The sequence below is a fragment of the Stegodyphus dumicola genome, chromosome 12 (assembly GCF_044657685.1).
Source record: "Stegodyphus dumicola isolate Sdum_Otavi_A_Nest chromosome 12, ASM4465768v1".
NCBI classification, from domain to species: Eukaryota; Metazoa; Arthropoda; class Arachnida; order Araneae; family Eresidae; genus Stegodyphus; species Stegodyphus dumicola.
Window position 1 is genome coordinate 91156175 of NC_140779.1, and position 24263 is coordinate 91180437.

At 33.0% G+C, this 24263-nt stretch overlaps 1 protein-coding gene across 1 annotated transcript in view; it reads right to left on the reverse strand.

The window, feature by feature from the left end:
• The window catches only part of LOC118182361 (cell adhesion molecule Dscam1-like), a 993488-nt gene that overhangs the window by 612083 nt on the left and 357142 nt on the right, over positions 1–24263 (reverse strand). The window contains exon 3 of the mRNA XM_085806697.1: positions 7545–7706. Within this exon, the coding sequence (XP_085662823.1) occupies positions 7545–7706 (162 nt within the window). The remainder of the gene's footprint in view (positions 1–7544; positions 7707–24263) is intronic.

Consider the following 24263-nt stretch of genomic DNA (forward strand, 5'->3'; position numbering starts at 1 on the left):
CAATTTATGGAAACAGTTTTAGGGCACTGGATCCATACCGAGAAAACCAGGATAAGGTCTACCAAGATCTCCAACGAATGAGGATAGTTATTTTACATTTTCATCGCGGCAGCACAGGATCGTTCAGCTTTCAAAGCTCTTACGCGAACTGTATACTATACCATTGCCGATCACAAGAGAGTGCGTTTAGCACATACGCCTTTTACTAGACTTCAGTAAACTACCGTGCTTTTTATATACACTGGTTATCATAAATTAAAGAAAAACCACAAAAATAACGATAACTCCCTCAAAAATAAGCCAAACCGTGTAAAATTTGATTATGTTGTTAAGTAAGACCAGCTGAGTAAAACTGCAGTATGCAAATTAGTGGCGCTGCACTCGGAATACGTCATCTGCGAGGAGCATAAAAGTCCATGTTTGAGAGCAAGCCCACATATTTCACTGTGTTAGTGATATCAGAAATCTGAGATAGCCAATTCGTACCAATGATCTCCACGCATCATTTGCCTGCAGAACTACGATAAAAAGCCATTGGGAGACTAGAGGCAGGACAAAGTCAAACAGAAGTGGCGAGATGGCTAGCAATGACCGATATTTGATATTATGTGCACGTAGGAATAGAACCGCTACTCCGGCTCTTCTTTGATCTTCCATTGCTGCAGCCACCGGAAGGTTGGTGTCAACGTCAACTGTGCGTAGAAGGCTTCACGAAGGTGGTCTGTACGGGAGGCGACCAGCCATTTGCCTGCCCCTCATGTAATGCCGTAGGAGGAACCGTTTGCAATGGGCGCGACGACATGTCCACTGGACGCCTGATCAATGAAGGGCTGTTCTCTTTACGGATGAGTCCAGGTTTGGTCTGGAAAGCGATAGTAGGCGTTATTTGATATGGAGAGAACCTGGTTATCATCCGTCAAACATCCGTGAAAGTGATGCATAGGGAAGAGGCAGTGTCTGTGTTTGGTGTGGCATCTCTTTGGGTGGATGCACAGACCTCCATGTCTTTCCAAGAGCGACCGTGAATGCTCAGGTTTATAGAGATGACATCCTTGTTGCTTATATGCGCCCATATGCCGGGGCAATAGGTGATGCTTTCCACACAGGGCTCGCATCGTAGATGATTATTTTCAACAAGACACAATTATGCGCATGGAGTGGCCAGCTCGATCCCTGGACTTGAATCCTATAGAGCACGTTTGGGATGCTTTAGAGAGACGTCTAGCTGCTCTCAATCCGCCCCTCAGATCCTTGCCGCGCTTGCAACTGCTTTGCAAGAGCAATTGCTCTCGCTTCCTATGAAACTGATAGACCGCATAATTGAAAGTATCACACATCGTTGAATGTGCTGTATTGCTTCTAGGGGCGATTATATTCCATATTGAAGGTACTTTTACTATAGCAAACTGACATCTTCGATTTGTTCATTTTATTCATGTGCTAATTTCTATTTTACCATAATTGTCTGGTACTGTCTTTTTATGTTATTTGATACCTTAGTATGTGTTGTATATTGTAAGTAAGTTTCATAAAATTCTACATGTAACTTTTTCAGTAATCGTTATTTTTGTGATTTTTCCTTAATTTATGATAACCAGTGTATATCGAGATTCAGCATGATCTAATTTTCTGCGTATCTGTATCTAGAGACAGCCTGAATACTATACAATCCCTCTCTCATCACGGAAAAGGATCATTTCGATGGTGAATTGGACAAGCATTATGTTGTACCCTGCATGTGTTTCGCAAAGGCACCCTCATTTCTATAAGGTATAGAAATGAGATCTTAGAGCCCTATGCTCGAGTTTACAGGAGCGCAGTTGTTCCTGGTTTCCTGTTAATGGAAGACTGTGCTCGTCCACACAAGACACTGTTGGTCGTCGATTGCATAGGAAGTGCGCGTATTCGCCGAATGGATTGGGCATCCAGTTCTCCTAATTTTAGTCTTATAGAGCATGTTTGGGAGGCCCCCTGGGAAGGCAGTTTCATCTCACCATCCCCCTCCGAGAACCATCCTGAACTTGGCTTGCTGCATGAACGATGCGATCGACTGCCACAGGGCCTCCTCAACTGCCTCCTGTCTAGTATGTCGTCAGGCTGGGCGACTTATGTGTTCATGAGAGGAAACCATAGCCCATATCAGGTTAATTTTCAGTTTGATATCCCAACGTGGATTTTGGATATCCCTACACATGAGTTTTACGGATAATCATGCTCACACCAAATATTTTTTGAACGTCTTTTTCGCTATTGAAACTGTGCATTCATACCAAACGTCATCAAAAACTGCCAATCAGGTTTCCAGAACTTCAATATAATATGCCAGTTCTCTTAATTTTGCACACAAGTTTATTAATCAGACTTTGAAAACGCTAGAAAATAGCAAAAAGCTTAATTTAATTCTTCTTTGTATTAAGACTGTGAAGAGCAACTATTTGTAAGGCAATTTAAAACGAAATTCTATGTTTAAAACTTTTATTTTGAAAAGCAGTTAAAATAATATTTTTATATACTGAAAGCTGTGAATTTTTAGGTTTCAATAATGTAATGAATAGGATGTTATAAACCTTAACAGTACAATCTAATTTTATGATTTGCATTCTGCAAACTATTTTGATGCTACTTTTAAAATAATATGAGGCACGGGCAAAGAGCAAAAAATGTTTGTGGTATGGAAGCAATCAGCTTCCACACTACATACATTTATCAGTTTATGTCTATAAATAATACTCTCGAAAATTTGAGTAATAAAAAAATTAGAGAGATGATTGAGCAGTTAAAATTTTTTAGCTTTTCCCTTGCGCTCGATGAGTTGATATCAACACTATCAACAACAGTCAAAATGTTTAGTTCGCCCTCCCCCGTGCGTTCCATGAGTTAATATCAATATTAATACACCAAAAACATCATTCGAGACAGATCATTGGTGACCGAAAACAAGAATTGAACTTCGGACACGATAAAGGTACGTTGGTTGGTCATTTTAATTTAAAGCATTATTTGGTTCGTAAGACAAACGGAGACTATTAATTAAGCATACAAAACTCGAAAAAATAAGCAAAACTCAAACTCTAAAAGAAAGTATCCAAAAAAGCACAGTTTTAACGTGCTTGATCAGGTTTGGGTATCTATGTAAGAAAAAATATCGATATATATATATGTGTGTGTACAGATGAAGAAAAAAATATATAATATACATAAAAAATTGGTCAATGTTATTATTGATCTTACATCAAATTTAAATTATAAACCTTACATTCATGAATATTAACGAAGTTTAATACTCATGTATGTAATGTTCAATATTTGAGTTGCGGAAATTTTCCTAGATTTAAAGAAGAAGAATTATTGGCAAGCAATTTATTAACAATTTTTCTTTTACTCTTTCGCTTTTCTTTTTCTTTTACTATTTAATTATTTCGTGCACTTTCTTTGGTCTGTGCTTTTAAATTTTTAAGAAGCCTTTCTGTTCACAGGTTTCCTGGGCTGGACGTACAAATTATTAAGAGCAAAAAATTAGAATATGTTTTCTATTTCGATATTTTATTGCTAGGGAAATTATATGCTGTAAAATTATTGTTTAAAAGTGGTTTAAAAAATGTGTTTTCATTTATTAAATTTCAACCAGTTTGAAAAGCAAGCGGGAAAAACTAGAAAGTTAGGAAAATGAATGATAGTCTGCGTTTTTCTTCAGTAGCTAAGAAATTTTTAAAACAATAAGTTAAAAATTCCGAAATCAAACAGGATTTCAAGGAAGTTTATATTGTAAATTCTTCTCAAATGTATTACCAGTAATTTGCTTTTTTCTTCCTTGTACGAAGTAAAAAGGAAGTATTGTAATCGCGAAAAGTTTCAGGCAGTATATTTCAACGAAAATATCCATTTTGACCGCTATCGAATGCAATTTAACAATGTTTTTACGTGATATCTGTACTTAAGGACAAAATAAAATACTCTTTTACTTCAAAAAATTATAAAACTGCTTTAAAATTAATTCTGAAGAGAATTTTTCGTGGCGTCTGTACGAATATATGTACGTACGTGCGTACGTACGTATCTTCCATAACTCAAAAACGAGTAGCCTCAGAACGTTGAAATTTTGTATATACGACTGCTATAACATGTAGATGTGCACCTCGTATTTTGGTTGCAATCGGCCGCACCAAACGTATATAAATATATTTATATATATATCCACTCTATTATCCGGCTCAGTGATCTCAGTTTCTTTACTCTTATATGTTTGTAAATTGTACATTTTTTGCTTTAAAAATGATTGAATTATGTTGTTTTTATCTTCCTGTTAAGGATTTTTGCCTTTAGTAAATCTGTGTGCAATATTTTTAGAATTATCAGCAATTTTAAAGTTGTTTAATTGCCGCTAAGCCTGTTTTTAATGGCGGCCATTGATGTTTACATTTGAAACAGGAGACTAGTGGATTTGTTGCTAATCTAGAGAAACTTAGCTTCGCAACAACAAAGATAACGCATTCATTTATTATTGCCAATTAAATCATGCTTAATTCTTTCCGGAATTTTTTCGAGGAAATAAGCGTTTGAGATTTACTTCGTAATTTTTAATATAGTTATTTTGAGTTTTTATGTAAATTTGCCTTCTCGCGAAGGGAGAACTGAATTAATTAAATGAGAAATTCTCAATCGTCTGTGAAAAACTGTTTCTTCTTTTGTTTTGTTTGCTTAATTTCGTTTATACATAGTTCTAGCTTTATTATAGTATTTGAATAAAACATGTGGCAACGATTAGGTAATTCTTTAAATGATATAAATTTGGTGCATTCTGAGTTGTAATATGAACGAAATATATTACTGTTAACTAAACCTAGCGCCAGAGTGTCTCTATGGTAAATAAAGTGAATTTTAAAGAATGCATTTATTCTATTGTGGTTTATGCGCTGTCGGCGAAGTAAGTTTAATTCAATCTAATAAGTTTAAATAAAATGCAAGAAAAAATGCGTATGATTTAATATTCCGTACAAGAAAGTCATGTGGTGTACACATCAGATTTTTTTAATTATACTGTCAATGAAAGTATGCAGTCAATCACATCGAAACATTTTTCCAATTTAACTGTGCATTTAGCAACTAATACCTTAGTAACTGTATAGATGTGAATTGATTAGGCAAAATTATGACAAAATACTATGTGCAGCGATTTATTATTTAAAGATTATTCTTAATTATCAATAGGCAATCAGATGAGAATTTAACTAAGAATTGTTTTATGAGATTTAAAAGAATTCAAAGAAAATAATAACACACACACACACACACACATATATATATATATATATATATATATATATATACATATATCATAAATTATCAGAAATTCTTACACTTGTTTTATAATTGAGATAATCGTAACACTGAATATAAATCAAACAGAACTTTATAAAAAGTCTGAGTTATGTTTGAAACCAAGGTATTATTGATAAAATTTATTAACATTTCTATCTGTTTCGTAGACAGAAGGTTCAAGCCATTATTTTGTCACAAGAACTATCAATGAGTTCTTTTCCAGTGGTTTATTTAGTGGTGCTCAATTTTAAGACAATATGCATATTTTCGCAATTTAATTTAAAGGTTCTGAACGAAAGGTACAAATAAAAAATGCAAATCTTAGGCGTCGAATACAAGGGCGTATAAATGAGCACGGGCGGAGTACTTTAAGGTAGGGTCGTTAAAAGTGCAGGTGGCATTTCCCGCGCTTTATTCGCTCGATCTTTTCGGTAACTTATTATTTTTTGAGGGCAACATTTCACGAAATTCAAAAGCGGACAATTAAAATGAGTACCCACCAACGTCTTAATGATGGAATGGGGTAGATAATTATTGTTAGAAAGAAAGCATGACAGTCTTAAATGCAGATACGTGGAGGCACTAATGTCCTGTATTTTCCATTTATGGAAACAGTTTAGGGATACAGAAGCGGTAAAAAGAAAGCTTGGGGAGGGTTGGCCGGGAGCAATGACGGCTAATGAAGATTGATAACTGTCCATTTCAGCGATATGTAACACGAGTGCAACAGAATTTCAGATTACTCATGACTTCCATGGGCTATTGTTTCAAGGGCTATTGTTTGAAGAATGTTGCATGAGCCTTCCACTCACTTCTTCGCTACTAAATCACTTCGGTAACGCATTTAGCATTTAGCCACTTCACCTTTCGGTAAGGTATTTAACAGGGTGCAGAGTATCGACATTGGATCAAGCATCAGAGAAGAAGCCTTTTATTCTGAGATTGAGTGCGGACTCAATCTAAATCCATCTTGACATATCTGCATCTGGAGAGGTTTAACCGCTTGACTGCTACGCGGCGCAAAAGCGCTGCGTTCATTTGTCTGGAAAACCGCGACGCAGTTAGTTATTTTAGAATGCACTCGTGTTACAAAGTACGCGTGAGGTCAGACTACGTTCACACCCACGGAGCAGCAAAGACACACTGAAACTCGCAGCGCAGACGAACGCAGCACTTTTGCGCCGCGTAGCAGTCAAACGGTTAAGAGCCGGTTGCCTAACCTTCAAAATTCGAGAAAAGGACCCGTATTGTAGCGGTGGTGATCTGGACTGGCATCGTGTTGGAGACAGACGCACAGAGCTTCAAGTCATTGACATAAACTCTGCAACTGCTGCGGGCTAAAAGGAAGAGATCTTAGAGATCCATGTTTACAGTTTCAGGTGCGCAGTTGGCCCTTAGCTCATTTTTATGAACAACAACCCTCATTGACGTAAAACTTATTTGATGGATGAGTTTTTTAAAATGGAGGCTATTAACTGGAAAGATTGGCCACCCGATTTCCAATAACTCTAGGGCTAATTATTAAAATCTAAAATTTACAAGACCTTGCCTGGGACGCTTTTAGAAGGGAAATTATAATTCACCTTACGGTAAAAAGCGCTGTAATAGAAAGAAGACTGATTACCTCATGCTCATAATCTGCTTCATTTCAAATGTGAAACTACATTTTGAGACATGTATGACAGTTAGAGTGGGAGGGGCATAGGTTAACTTTTTGTTTTATGTGTATATTTAGCATTGCACAAACTTTTGTCAATATTTAATTCCATTAAAATCTGTCCAGTAACTCTGGAAATAATCAACCAAATATGAAAATTTGCTTAATTTTAATAAAATAACTAACTTATCAGTTCACTGCTTTTGCCTGCTTTTTCAATCACTTATAATAATAAAAATAAGAATACGATTTCTTAACTTTTTGTGTATACCGCATTTGTTCCGTAATTATACAATAATACAAGACATTTTACATAACTTAATATTAATAATTTTATTTCCAAGTTATGGTTTAATTGCATGCTATATTTTCCTGAGTTTTATCCTTCGTGTTTCATTTAAAATATTATTCACCAAATTTTCTTTAAAGGTAAAACAATATGTGCGCTTTGTTAGAGTGGAATGCAAAATGTAAATAAAAAATAAGAGATGGATAGATACGAAATGTACATGCAAGTAATAAATATTACATGAAAGCAAAAGTTTGCGGATTATACGTCTTCTCTTACCACTGATAATCCCGGGAGTGATTAGAAAGCCATCAACTCTTTCCCATGACGTCACTTTGACGTAGTCACTAACGAAACTGGGGACTGGACATCGAAGTACTGCCATATTTCCCCTTAAGACAAACTCGTCGAAGAGGTGGATGTCATACTTCTGGTTGACAACTAAACAAAGAAATAATAATATAAAGTATTAGGAAATTAAGAAAATATTTAACTTTTTCCTGGTTCTTAGTTCTGCAAGGTAAATAATATATATATGAAATCAGACATAATGATATCATTTATTATGCATACTAAAATTAATAATAAAAGGTCTTTCAAAAGACATATGACTTGAATGTTAAAATATTCGAAAATTACTCAGCAAAATTAAGATTTCATACATAATATTTCATATTATTTAAAGAAATAAATCAATTTAATTAGTTTTCAATTAAAATTGTAAAAACATTATCCCGATTAACAGACTGATATTATAAAAATTCAATTTTATACCTGGGTATATTGACATTATCAATAAATCTAACATAAATCTGATTTTAAATCTGAGTTTAGTATTCTTCTCTTCGGTTTTTTCCAAAATAATTTTAATATTCGCCTCAGAAAATCAAACTTTATAAACTGTATATACTTCCTTAAGTCATGGAGTATTTACTTTCATCCTTTAAATGCAAACCATTGTCTTTAATTTCTATAACATGCTGGGAAAATAATCTTGCGATATTCAAAAAAATTTACAAACTGTTTCGGAATTAGGCAAAGTTATATGTCATAGTCAAAAATAAAAACAATGACTCCTACTACTGATTATTTTCAGAATGTGTAGGAAAGAAATGATTTTCTGGGCTTCATGAATGATTGGAATTTCATGCTGAATGAAATATTTATTCGGCAACAATAGCGATGATCGTGTCATTATAATGGATTATGGCAATTACGTCTTTCGGCAATTTTCGTTTCACCTGGAGGGGTTTCAAACTAAAATATTTTCTGTGGCTAAAGAAGAAAGTGTACAAGTTTGATTCAATAGCTATGAAGACTTAATATCAAAGTAACACAATTTAAGCGTCAACATACCACGTATGATATATTTCTCTATAGTTATTTATTAAATGATATTTGCAATTTTCAGGATTCCTCTAAATCTACTGTTCTAGTTTTGGAAGAAATGAGAAATGAAACCGGAATTGAAGACTATGCCTCTTAAATGCATCCCGCCCGATATGTCTCCTACGAAGTACTGTGCATTTGGACTTTTAAAACAAGCTCTTTATAAGCGGCATCCCCAAACACTGGATGGAAGATTGTGAAGGAGGAGTGGAATGAAATCATACTTGATATTTAAAAAAAAGGACTTTGATCTTAGAAATCAAGATGTAATATGATAGTTCAATAAAAGGGCTATCAGATTGAACACATTCGAGAATAAAATTCTAAGGTATGTTTACATATATATATTTGCAAAATCGTTACAAAAATGTGTGAACACCTCTGTATTTATGTTCACATAGAAACAATGCTTTTTGTTGCTAGAATAATTCTCTTACTCATCTGTAGAATTTTATTTATATATAGCATATGCTGTCATCGTATAACTGGCAGTCTAAATTAAGGTGAAAAGTTTTAATTAATGTTCGAAGTAATCTTACTTTTTATGATACATTATTTTTATTCCACATAATTACTTTTTAAATTCTTTCATCTTAGTAATCCTGCTCATCGGTACCGAGCATTATATTAAGAACTGGACAGAGTTCAAATAGGATATTATCTGAAATTAATTATATTACAAAACTGAAACAAAAAGATAAAATAATTTTTCCCCTTTTTATGTTTAAAAAGTATAGTTTCCGAATAAATTAATCTCGTCGAAAGGACCTTAAATTCCAAATAATTACGTATTGAAAATTCCTAATTATCGTGCCTCTGAATTGCTTTTAATTGAGGGCGTAATTTCAGTTTCTGAGTTAATCCTTTTCCCTTCTCCTTTTTGGCCTGCTCGCACTATAATATAAAGCTGGCAGTGTAATTAATTTTGTTAAAATCAACATTAATGGAAGTAAAAACATTCAACAGAAATTAAATTAATTCAGGTAATTGGATTGTTGTTTCCAAGCAGTCTTAATTTTATCCAGATTTTGATTGCACAGGCGGTAATTGAAATATTTTCTGACTGAAGTATTAATTTCGTGAAGTCAGAAAGAAAAATCACAGACTGTGCAGCAACGTATTCAAAATATAAGTCGTCTGCTTTATATAAGAAAAGAAAAATGAAATAATTTGTCGCCGGTTAATTAAACGTTAAATTGCATGTCTTCATATCCTTTCTGAAAACCTTAATTAATGCAAAATGTTTAGCTTTAATAATTAAATAAAGGAGAACTTTAAAAGGCTAAACCAAGTAAAATTGTTTTTATTTCCCATCAAATGCTCTCTACAAAGTTATCTAATTTTATACATTAAAAAAATCTTTATTCTCTAGTAAAGTACTGAAACTTTATTCGAGTAGAGTTTAGAAAATTTCTGGAAAATGAGAATTATATGATAAATTTGAGCATAATTATTTTGTCATTTAGAAAATTATACACGTGTCTGTACACACATTTAGATGTAGCCTGAATACAAATCTAATTAATGAATTTAAGGAACACACAGAGGCTTTAAAATGTAGCATCTTCCAAACAGTAAGAAATGGTCATTAATAACATTCTGATCAAGTTATGTCATGAAAATAATGAAATGCAGTCTGAGAGTAACAGCATTTTCCGAAAGAGTACTGTGGCTTTAGTATGAGTCGGCTGTGACATTTAGCTTCTTTAAGTAATAGTTTACTGCAACAGCAGAGCAGCTAATTCATTTGGGCATGGTGCTTATAAGCCTGTTAAAGCTCTGCCAATGATTCTGATTTCATTTAAACATCTAAAGAGTTGTCTCACTGGAGCTGTCGTTTTTAGAATGGGCAACAAAAGTGCGATGGAAGTGATGAAGTCCGTATAGTTAAAAGCATTCTGTTTTGATTCTGCAGCTTAAGCTCAATAAGATAGGACAGCGATAATGCTTAAGTAATACGTTCTGATGCGACTAATCTCACTTCTCATTACTTGACAGTAATATAAGAAAACGTTCGACCTTTATTAATATGATGAACGCAGAATTTCACTATTCATTGGCATAGGCCTTAGGGTCCCTTTGAGTAGCAATAAGAGAGTGCCCATCTTAATTTCGTTCCAGTTTTGAAACAGAAGGAACTGGGGAACAAATCAAATGATCTATAACCCCTCTTCCACCAGACTATACTAGAAGGCTTAAGTGGCCCTACTCCGCAGCCGCACTATACGCTTACGAAAATTCATGCCTTTTCGGGTTTCAAACGCAGATCCAAAGACATAGCAGCCAGAATCGCTAACCACTGTACTGATCAGGGAAGATATATAATACACTGCCTTTCTTTTTCTTTCTTTTTGCCATCGACAGAGCAACCAGCCCGCTGGGTTAGGTGCTGTTCAGCCTGTAGGACCCCGTCGATGGAATTATAACTTTGTACTGTGTCCTCTGAGAATTGGCTACGTGGACTATAGCAACTAGTTTAGTTTGAACGATTTTTCATCTAAGAACATGGAACTACAAGTATTATTAAAAAAATGCCAGTCCATTCACAATTAGGTCATTAGATGACCAGTTCTCCAATGCTTTTTAACAATACAATGCAGATGTTTACTGCAAAACACACGTCCTGATGAGCAACAGTCATGTCTTCTCCGGATGCATAAAGCACATGTATTGAATTAGTTTAAAACGTAAAAAGTAGGCACTAAGACACTCGTGTACGGTTAAAAGTCTAAACTCGGTTCCAGCGGCAGCACAGGGTGAGTCCGAGACACTGTGAAACCACAAAGCACATTCCAGGGATTAACACCAGCAGGGTGGAGAAGTAATCCGACGAAATAGTCGCTTGGAAAAGAACATGGAACTTGGACAAAAGTTTTAGATTGTCATTCTTGACATAGCTTCAAAATGCAGAATTGCCTATTTCTGTAATGATTAAGTTAAATAATATATTATGAAACGTAATATAATGTGGGGTAAGCTCTTAAAGACACGTAGGAAATTTAATAAGGGGTGTGGTCATCTCTGATCGAAATGCAAGCTTTACACGATTTTCAGTGATGTGTTTTAAATTGTCCAGGATTTCGCACGATAACAATGTGTAGTTGCAATGACTTAGCGCCTTGAAGCAGCTGGTTATAGCTAAGTGGAGGTTGTAGTGGTATAAGTCAGCATCATAGCTCAACCCACTAATGTTCTATTGGATTTAAATCCGGAGAACAGGCAGACTGGTCCATGCGCTTTATTCCTTCACTTTCAAGATAATCAATTAATAATGCAACATGATATTGCAATTCTAAAAGCTTGACATAAAGATTAATTACCTCAGGTCTGTATATTTAAATATTCAGAGTTGCATACGTATTGTTGCATTCAGAGTTGCATTTGTAGATCAGTGCGCCCCTTAAAATCGATACCTGACTATACCATGATTCTACCACGGTTGTTTTCAGATTATTGCATCTGTTTTTCTCTCTTCAGAATTTAAAATGTCTGGAATCACCCTCAAAGCAAAAACGAGATTCATCAGTAAAGCGAACATGCCTACTATCCGCGATACTCCAGTCACGATGATCCCCATATCACTGCAACATGGCGCATATTGTAGGGCAAATTAGTAACATACAAATTATGTTTCTTTAAACAACTCTTTTCTGTATGCACCCTTTCACACAATATATGCCTAGAAAGCAACGAACTCCTTTGCAATCTGGCCGGATGTCGAATATTTATTTCTTTTAGTAATCGTTGTCATAATGACATTTCTCAAAGTTTGTTATGGCAAAGTTCTTGACTTTGACATGATTGTATCACCAGTGTCTGCATGTATCAGCAAACTATAGGCATACATCAACCTGAAGCTTTTGAATACTTTTAGGTCTCTGTAGATCTTTATCAATGTTTGTCTTGTTTCCGTTCTCGCAATCGCAAGCAGTGTTTTTACCAATCCGACAAATATCGTCTGAACAACATACTCCATCTTACAAAAACTTCTTACACAACGACATCTAACAAAAGCAAAACTTTTATTCATTTATTCTAATGGTCCTTAAAATTATAATTTGAAACACGCTTGCATTCGTGCTGAAAAAATGGCCTTAAAAGTCTGCATATTTCGATGTAGCGAAACTTAATTTCATTGTACAACATGATGTTGATCTTGAGCTAAAAATTAATTACCTTTCAACTTTTTCACTTAATATAATGAATATAAAGTATATTTTCAGTCCAAAGCCATATATTATCATATTATCGCACTGTCTTATATTTAAAGAAATGGAATAATGAAGAATATGCGTAAATGCATGTATGTTTCTCGCATTGTGCTAAAACAACGGTACCTAGAGCCATCAAAATTTGAATAATGTAATCTTCCATATAACATGGGCATGTGGAAGCCCTAATTTGAATTTGAAATTTGTTTTATTATTTTAGATTTTGTAACACTTCAACGAATTTTTGATTAAAAAACTAAACGATTTCAAAGCGAGCAACGACAACACTGTACGAAAAAAGAAAACATTTTTATCTCCAGCGCATGAGACTCTATATCGGAAATTCTAAAGATATGCTCATTTTAAAATTAATTTGCGGTATTGCTGTGGAATTGAAGTTTATAGTTTAGTTTCTACTGTCGAACAAGAAATCGAAGACAGGATTTCTGCTGTCGTCAAGAAAATTGACAGCTTGAAGAAACCCATAGTGGCAAAACTCCAGAGGCAAACCTGTGACCCAGAACAGTGATTCTCAACCACTGTGCCGCCAAATTTTAGAAATGTATATAGTAAAAATTAAAATGGGTTTAATTTTAGTATACGGTACACATCAGAATTGGCGAAATTCGGCTTTAAGACATTAATAAGCGCGCCAATGGGGTATCCAATTTATTTAGATTTAATTTTAAAACATTCGGAAGAACCGATTACTAATTCATTTTGGATTAACATTAGATGCAATTATCCCATGGTGGCAAAAAAATGCTTATTACAGTAACAGTTATATTACTGCAGTTTTCTACATCTTATTTGTGTGAGTTCGGATTTTCAGTATTAAACAACATGGAAACTAAAAAAAGATCGAGACTCTTAAAGGTAGAAAACGATATGAGAGTAGCATTGTCATTTTTTACAACCAAATATAAACTAAATTATCAAAAACATCAAGTTTAAATTTCTCATTAAAGTATTTTATTATTAACTTGTAATTAATACCTTAATAAACGTACTGCTGTTTTGTAATACATTATATTTTATTTTAAATTCAAAATTATTATCAGAAACTATTTTACACAGCGTATTATAGGTAATTAAACAACTTTTAAACTTATCTTTTTCTTTGCGTGCCGCCAAATTTTGAAATCGTTAAAAGTGTGCCGCGGCACAAGAAGGTTGAGAATCATTGACTTAGAACATGATATTTAATAAATAAAGGTAATACACAAAACGTTAGACAAAATAGCCTTTGGACGTAATTTAAAATCTGAAACCTTTAAAATTTGTTTTAATAGTTTTTTCTTTAATTTTCTCACCAGTGTGTACTTTTATGTAAAAAATGCGCGCGCTTTTTATCCATGTACTGATAGATAAGTACTTCCAATCCATCTGCACATACTAGTTGAAAATTGACAGATATTTCAGATATCTCAATGTCTCTTTTCCCATGAAAATTTTCTTTCATGGTTGGCATTCAAATAAATATAATGAATTGAATAAAATGGGAAAATGAATTTAGAATATCGAATAAATAGCGCTTCTTTTTTGTTATATTTTTGAAAACATACAAATAACATTTTTGGTAAATCTGAAACCTTAAAATATCTTAAGAAGGTTTCAAAGGGATTTTATAATATCGAGAAATCTGACTGCAATGTCAGCTTCATTTTATTTAGAAAAGTAGAAGAGTAATAGTTTTAAAATGTTATTTCTTTGATAGAAATTCATTTCTGGATGCTCTTTTCATCTAGTGTTTCATTTTACTTTTCATTAGTTAAACAGTATAGTGATAAGTAATAGATATTTTGATTTTTTAAGACTGAACGCCAGTAGGAATTCATTGATTAAGGTGTATGCTGCGTGAAAGTGATTAAAAAGTTATAAGGTATTTCTCCCGCCTTCTTAGCGTGCCATCGTGGTGTAGTGGTCTGCACGCTGGGTGTGCATTTCAGAAGTCCGCGGTTCGATTCTTGGCAAAGGCGTTTCTCTTGCTTCCAAATAATCTAATAGCTTTACAAGGTAATTCATAAAATATCATAATCTACATTCGCCGGAGGTTATGAAGTTCAAAAGATTTTCTTCAGCACATAATGTCATGGTCTTCATTTTTTAAGGCACGAATTATGTGATTTACATAAAACACGTAATTCATTACTTAGAGAATAATTATTAATTTTGAAAGAAGTTTCATAAAAGTCTCAGCCACTCAAAATATTTATTGGTGGAATCAAGGCTGAAAAAAAGGATGTCCGCGCAAGCAATAAACGATGGAAACAAAGAAAAAAGAAATGTAAAAATTTCCCAATTATTTTACCCAATTGTTTAATTTGGGGTATACCCCAAATTTAGCACTATCTAAGTTTTGGTTGCTTCCAAAATTGAAATGTGTACTGATAAGTGACTAGTTTTTATTTGGCAGAAACTTGGAAGTTGGAGATTCCATGTCTATAAGTTTCAAACGCAAACTATAAACTTTCTTCATAAAATAGTGAATCACACTTTTGGAAGGCTCACCAGCGTCCGAGTGGTGAAGCTTCTGAATGCTAGTAATTCGATCCGAGGCTCGACTCGACCAGCGAAGTGGCTGCACGGGGGTTTTCGTAGTTTATCTTAGTCTCGTATTTTAAAGTGTATTGTGTATACGATTCAGTTTCCCTTAAAAAGTCTTGCCTGTGAAAGCATCCTTCCGCTTAACCTTCGAGTGCTTTGCTGTAATCAAATAAACAAAAGCACACTTTTAGTAATATAAACCATAAATTTGTGATGTTTAAGAGAAATAATTTTCCTTTTTTTTCAAAACCAAAAATTTGCTGTAAACTTATTGTATGTGAACTTTATTTATTAATCGCCACTGATATGGTGATATTTAAGCAAATTTAGACATTAAAAGAAATTATTAAAATAACTAAAACTCTTATTTTTATAGAAACTTAAAATATTGTTACGAAATGTCCAGGCGCGGTGAGATAGCTTTCCTGCAAACCAGATGTATGGTTGCCAGAAATGGCAAGGGAGAGGCAGGGTTTCCGTGTTTGGCGAGAAATCGCTCATTTGGCGACAAAATTGACGATATGCCATAGACGGATGGGGAACCTTCTGGAACGAAGTCCGTGCAGGAGTCCATCGAGTTGATAGTCCGTGAATGCCGAGTTGGTCGTCGAGCGCACCGAAAGCGTGTCTTAGTGTATCGCGGTTAGCGCATCGTCGAGAGAGTGTGTTGAGCTCCAGGAACGACTGAACCGAAGAGTCGGGAGCTATAATCTAGTGTATCGTCGAGTACATCGCGAGTTGTAGCGTGGAGAGTCTTGAGAGTACGTGAAGTTCCGGGAACAACCGACCAGAGTCGGGAGCTGTACTCTGGTGCTTTGCAGTGAAGCTGTATCCGCCGTTATAGCCTGATAGTGTGAAGGCTATGTCACTGATTGTGTCAGCGTGTCTATAGTAGTTCTTCGACGACTGTAAAAACGTGATTTTGGAGCTGTCCTGAGAATACTGGCCAATAAACTGTGTTATGATACTTCATCAAGTGTCGTCGTTGTTTCACTCCAAATCAACACGAACCCGTACGTAAAGAAGAGGAAGAAAAACGTAACACTATTTTTATAGAGACTTAGATATCTGAGTCAGCCTTAAAATGTAGAACAAGTTTCTATGATAGCCAAAAATATTTGAAGCTTAATCACCCGTTTTCTTTTAATATATAAACGTTAAATTACTCTTATCAGCTTATTTAAATTCTGTGGAGTTTCATCTTTAAATCATTAATTAAAATTTACTTTCTTAATATAAATTTTACAGCTTATATACATTTCTAATACTCACTGATATTCTTTAAAATCCTTTCTTTCACTTAAATCAGTTCATGGATTTATGTAACTTGTCACGTGCCAATTTTGGTCCGACATGCTCATACAAGCAGTATGTACCGAGGAGAGGGAAAGCACAGTCCTTAAAATTTGCAAACAAATTGATTTTTGCAGTAGTAGATTACTTAAAAGCAGATTACCTTACTGAAATATTTCTCTTTCCACAGGCACAGTTAATTCTCACATATTTATAAATTTAATTGTTGGCTTCTCTCTTCATAAGATTAAGTATCCTCTTTCAAAAAGCCTTTTTAAGAGCCGAAATCCTAATGAGAATATAATTTTGAATATATTTCATTCGTACTTCACTTAACAGTTACGTACAGAATTTATTTCCTTTGCGTAATATATATATGATGTTCCAGCTAACAATATTTTAAGTTGCTTTTCCTCTCTAATTAAGGTTTCGTTGACGCACTGAAATATATCAGGCAAAAGGAAAAGTCATTAATCAGCCATTCAAGGATGAATAATTGATTCCACGTTATTGAGAACATACAACAATTATCTATCAGGTTAGAAGTATTATGAATAAACAAGCTTAAAGGGTATACGTAGTAGAAAATACAAATAATTTTAGGCTGTTATACGTAGAGAGTGCATAGAATAATACAGTCTTCTACACATAACGTGTGAGCAATATTTTTTAAGGTATGAGCAACATTTCTCTAGGCATTTCTTTTCTTATTATTAGTTTCTAAGAAATATATTTGAGCTTTTAAGAAGTGATAAAACATTTTTCACGACTTATTAATGTTTTTATATTTTCATATCGTATTCTTCAATTTTAGGTTTTAGGAGATACATTTAAAATCTGAAATACTTGTAAATTCCTCGAACATTGGCATTTTTGTGATATGAGTAATATAAATCGATTTTCATTTAACAAAAGTAATGGAGTAACTACATTTTTAATAATAAACATCCAATATGTATATATACAGTAAAAATATGTAAACAAATAAAAATATAACAAAATCTTTTAAATCTCATATTTTGATGAATTTTCAGCAACCTATATGCATATATCGACGTTAAATATTGTTAAACTTCTTTTTATTTATTTGAAATTCTTAAGACGTCAGAAGCAAAGGAAAAAAACGCGTCAGTGCAGAAGAATGTCAGAATCATAGCGATCCTAGTGTTCATAATATGATAAATCTAAAATTGTATAATTTTCACATGTAGATTGCATTAATATCAGATAATTAAGTATAAAGTCTATTCCTCCCTAAATATTACTCCAGAGTATGTGATGAAATTTCTCTTAAAATGTAAAAAATAATTTTTAATCTAAAGGCTATTTCTATTAGCTTGATTCGCACTAAAATTATCAAATAAAATAATTATATAACTTCTTGTCTGCAACATTAAAAAATTCCATTTGTTCTGAATATCATTATATTTATTGGTTAACTTGAATGTTTTCATTTAATATGTGATTAATAATTATTATAATTGTAATCGATTATTTTTTTAAATTCTTAATCTTTTGTTTATATTTAAAATATGGTTTAGCAAGCAGTTTACAGCGCGGCCTTTACTAGATATATTTCGGCCGTCTCAAACGCAACCTTAGCTGGCATTCTGCCAAAACATATAGACTTGTCCAAAATAGCGTTCTTGCACGACGTGAAAGATGGTCTCCGATGACGCGGTCGAAATATAGTAGCGCGCGCCATCTATTATTAACACCCTAGACTAAGCCTTTTTGCGTAGTATGGCAAGCAAATGAATTCGGCAGAACGTAGTTTTATGACAGACACAATAGCCTTTAGAAATCTGATGTGGACACCACATGGCTTCCTTGTACTTCCTATTAAATTACACACTTTTTACGACAACAATAAATTGATATTAAATATTATTAGATATTTACAACAATTAACTGATATTAAATATTATTAGATATTTACAACAATTAACTGATATTAAATATTATTAGATATTTACAACAATTAACTGATATTAAATATTTTTAGATATTTATTTTTAGACTAACTACATATATACAAACTGTTATTAAGTGTGTAGTTAGATTTCCTTATCTTAGATGGCTGAGTGGAAAACGAAAAGATGACGCTGACAGAAATGAATTTTGAAAAAATCCCAATCTTGATTTTAACGCATATAAAAACATCTTAGTAGATATTTGTCCAGTTATAATGAAATACGATAATTTTTATGTACATGGGTTTTAAAAGTACGACGTAAGCACTTTAGTCTGAGAAGCAAAGCAGCGCGAGAATATTAGCACGGTAGAAGCTAGGGCAAGAAACGCAATTAACTTGCGAGCGGTATTTATGCCAAAATAGATGCAATTGTAGAGACAAGCTATGACTGGTTAATTTTAGTTTTAGTTACCGTTTCCAAGCAGTGTTATATAACATGGAAAGATCTCGAATTTGGGAGAACAGATGAATTTAGGGAGAGAGCACAAAATCCAGAATCGTTAATTTTAAGGTCGCCAATTGTTCCTAAAGCAGTCGTCGAATTTGGTTATATCTTACATATATATGTAATATTTTTGAAGCATAGAAGAAGAATCAATTTGCAGTCGTTATGGCTTATGGTGAAGGCTTACAGATAAAGATAACAAAACATGAACTTGAAGAATTTTCAGTCTTTATTTCCACGCATATAAAATTACTTCAGGTAATTACTATGATTGGTTAATATTAGTTTTAATTGCCATTTTCCAGTAGCGTAGAAATATAATTGTAGAGACAAGACTTAACATAACATAGAAAAATCTCGACTTTGGGAGGACATTTGAACTTAAGGGGACAGCACCAAACCTGGAATGCTAATTTTGAGATCGCCAGTTATTTTTAAAGAAACTATCGTATTTTGTTATATCTTATACACACACAGACACACATATATTTATATATATATATATATTTACATGTTTGGCACTGCCGATTGTAATAGAAAAAGGGAGATGCAAAACTAGATTTGATGACAGTCCCTACGCAAAACTTCAACGTCCTGCGGCTCATCGTTCTCGAGTTATGCTGCGAGTTATGTGTGAATAGAAAGTTCTTTGGAGAGGGTGATGTAGAGGAAGAGGAGTGTGATACCCTCAGACTGGTCCTCCCGTGCTGCTTTCTATAAAAATTGGTGGCGAAACTGACCAAAGTGGTACTGTCATCCGTATGGTGTTCAAGGATTATTCCCAACGACAGGCGCAACCTTGCACTCCCTGCAGAGGTGAATTTTATCGGCTTATTCTGAAGTTACTGGAAGACAAGTGAGATAAGTCACGTCAGCAACAACGTACATGCATATATACGTACGTACGTACGTACGCACAGACGTCAAGAAAAAATACCTTTTGAATCAATTTTAAATCCATTTTACAATTCGTTTTGGAAAAAAGTGTCATTTTTTCTGTCTGTTCTTACAAAAGTCACGCAAAAAATTCATGTAAATGGATTCGGAAAAGTTCAAAATAGATATTTCCGCCGAAATATGGTATCCGATATTTTTCGTAATTGCAAAATTTCTTTTACGACATTTATCTGTTAGAAATATTTTACAATATGCATGATGTATTTTGAAGTTTAAATGCCAATAAATACATCCAGTAAAATAATTTTCACTAAGTAACCTGATTCAGCATAAATTTGAAGTCCTTTAGTTGAATTTAGACAAGTTACTTTCACTCTCGTTTCATCTAATTACGAATGCAAAGAAAACAGAAATTAGAAAATAAGATGTTTTCTATTTTATTGTTTTCTATGTATATTATGATTTCGCAGCTTAATTCAGTTGGAGAAGTTATTATTTTAACTCCTAAAAATTTAGCCATCATTCATAAAAGCAAAATAAGCAGGAGGTTCTATCTTTGAAAATGCAGCCTTTTCTCAAAAAATTCGAAACAAAGTTTAATTCATGAACTTCAGTGCATGAGAACACGGAAGAAAAATTTGAAGATATTAGAAGTACCTGTATTCTTTAAATTAAAGAAGTCGTAATTCCTTACATTTCCTAGTTTAAAGAATTTTTACGACCAAAAAGTATTAATTTATTACAGTGTTAAACTTGAAAGAAGAAAGTGCTCTCAATTAAATTTTTGATTTGATAAAGTTATTAAAATTTTGATTTGCACATAGTAATCAATGGTACAAATAATTAGCAAACGACTTATCGTTTAATATTGAAGCTAGGTTAAAAAGTTTTTCTTCCTTTATCTGCTGAAGTCAAAATAAATAACAAGCTATTTACTACCTTCTGCAGAATACGAGCTCAAAATTATCAGTACACATATTTATAGCAAATTATTTGCAGACCATTAATTATTAAAAGTACAGAAAAAATAGGTGGAACAGTGTCTCATAAACACAGAAAATTATAATAATGTATGCAATGACAATGACAGTGATTTCCTATTTGCTTATATTTCTGTTTGTAACATAACTGAACTTATGAATGTGGTACGCCTCAATATTATATTCTGATCTCGGTTATAAAGGTTTGGTAAATCGAAAATGAGCTTTTTTATTTAAGTAATTCACTCATATGAAAATGATAAATTTTCTCCCTCCTTTCCGCATGCCTTCGTGAGGTAATCGGAAGCATACTCGAAGCGTATTTGAGAGGCCTAGGGTTCGAGTCCCGGTGAAGGCACTGTACATTTTTACATCTCCTGCTTCAAAAAGAACCCTAATAACTCTACACACTTATTATTCTGTATCGTTAAGAATACTGCCTATGTCTCTAAAAAATTAAATATATTTTAATAATGCTTATCCAAAAAATATACAGATAATTTTATTTAAAATAATCAAAATATAAATTCAATAGCCAATAGAATGCACAGCTAATGTTAAATTTATTATATTTTATAGATTTTTAAAGAATATAGTTACTATTATATACCACAAAAGGCTATGGAGTGTGGCTAAATTTAAGGAAATATAGCTTCATCGAATCCTGTAATAAAAGTGTGAAAAATGATTTCCATTTATAAGTAAGATTATACTATAGTTAGCTGTTGCACTGTTATAAATGCGCATCTCATTTACGTGTTTCAGTAAGAGTTTAGGAGTTGTTTATAAATCAGAATTATGAAACATTTAAAAAAATAAAAATATTTATATTGTGTATATCATAAAAACGTAAGCTACTGTTTTAGGTATGCATCTGATTGTAATACTAACCATGAAAGCATTGGTTATTGTGTTCTCTGATTTATTTCGAAAACGAAGTATGTTCGAAATTTATGATTAGATTAGGTATTGCTTTAGCCATTTTTTGGACAGAAGGAATTTTTGTGCAAAGGTTCCAAATAACCATAGTAATTTTTATTAACATAGATGTAGTTCCAGATGCTGAAACGTCTCAGTGTCTGATTATTATCATACACACTGAGTAACATATGGAAACATATATTTGGACAAGTCGTTTAGTTTTGATAAGTGGAAGTAGCAGTTTGCCTGCAATACCAAAATTCTTCCATTTCACTAAAAGATTGTTTTGTTGTCACTTTGTTTTATAAAGTAGTTGTAAAGTTGATACTGCTTTACACTGAAATCTAGTACTACTGTCTGTCGCATTCGAGTCACGCAACATCACATCATATTTTAGTGTTGACGTCAGAACATCCCTATTACATGCATCTAAAGAGATAATATATACAAAAGCGAAGAAGGTATTTCCTGCCTCTTATTCAGATCACGTTCAACAGCTTAATTACTTTTTCACCCCTTGCTGACTTCCTGATTTACTAGTATGAAGTTTTCACTCTAAAGGACCATATTTCGTGATTTATTTGCTTATCACTCCCTTATGAATTCATTCTTCCAAGTATCCGGGATATGTCAAGAAAAATAATTAATTTTGTTCATTTTACCAAAATTATTTATTGAAAAGCATAAATGAATCACATATATGCCTCAGTGTGCCGCTAGATATTGACTATTATTTGTTTTTAAAAGCAGATCCAAAAACATGTTTAATTATTACATACTTTATTCTTCTAAAACTGTTTCTTGCAATAAAAATATAGCTCATTTAAAATACCGATTAACTTAAATTACATTTCACATTTCCTAGACATTTAGATATATACTTAAATTTAGAAAATTACTCTTAATTTTATTGGTTCTCGTATAATGAGAAAATGTAAAGAAATTGGCTTGTTCGTATAAATTTATAAAAGATGAGTTTAATTTACGTTTGCTTTATTATCAGATCTAGAAAGAAGACAAAGCTGTTTTGTTATCGTAGATTTGGCGTTGGAATAATATGGACACTACGAATGACGTTATCAATAAGATAAAATACTGGGCATGATTTATGAGTCAAACGCGCAATACTCTTGGCAGAACTTTCTTTGAATGCATTCCATGCGGTTTCGGGAATCGGGAGTGGAAAATAATCTTTCTAATTATTCTCAAATGATATTTTTTCCAAAAAGGCCTATATACGATGATTCAATACTGTAGGCCAAGCTTAATATGATAATATTTGTCCACGACTACTTTGATCACATTGATTGAATAATAACATTAAGGGATGAGAAAAATTATCCTTTAAAATAGTAGTGTAAATTAATACTACAGTAGTGTAAATTAATAATACTGTAGTGTAATTAAAATTAGAGACATATAAGTACTTTCAAAGCATTTTAATTACGAAAATGCAAATGTTTGCGTATGACCTGTTCATTATATCTTTAATTCAAATGCGAATGTAAACTTTAAAATTAGGTGGGAAATTTAGCCCGACGTAGAGGTTTTCAGAGAGAAAAAATTTAAAAACGTTACATTTTATAGTTGCTTTTATACTGCAGAAATATTTTTACTACCGAATGAGAGAGAACTCTGTCTGATTTCCCTCACGGATAGAATATTAAAAAATCTGTGTCAAAAATATGACTTTTTTTGCGTACTTTTAATTGATCAACTAAAATCGAAACAAAGCTGTTTGGGGACTTAGTCACTTGCTTGGCGTCATTTCTCTGTTACTTGGCAAATGTTATAATGAATTTTGAATTTCTTTGGCGACATTTTTTGTATAAAAATTTATTCTATATTAATTTGGTTATATTAACCGGTTTGTTGATCAAAATAAGCATTTATTTTCCATGTTTTGGTATACAAATGGTGGGGACGTCGACAAGCTAATAACAATATCCGAATGATAGCATTAGTCGCGATTACATTAAGCGATTTTTATTGTATTTTCAACTTAATGTTAAAAAACTAAATACTTTTTACAGAAACATTACAGATCCACAATTCATGAGACATTTTATGAAACCTAATGTCATAAATATAAATCTTAATTTATATAATTATGAAAAGTAAAATTAATGATTTTATCCTTTTACTGAATGAACTAATCGTACTTTCAAATATTGAAAATACTCACAAACAAATAAACTTTCCATATGTGTATTTAAAGACCGTTTTGCTTAAAAGCCTACCTATGCTATGATTATGGTGTTAAAAATGTGAAAGATGAAGCATAATATGAATTAATGTATTAAACATCATGTAAGTCACCGATGATTGACACTGCGTTTG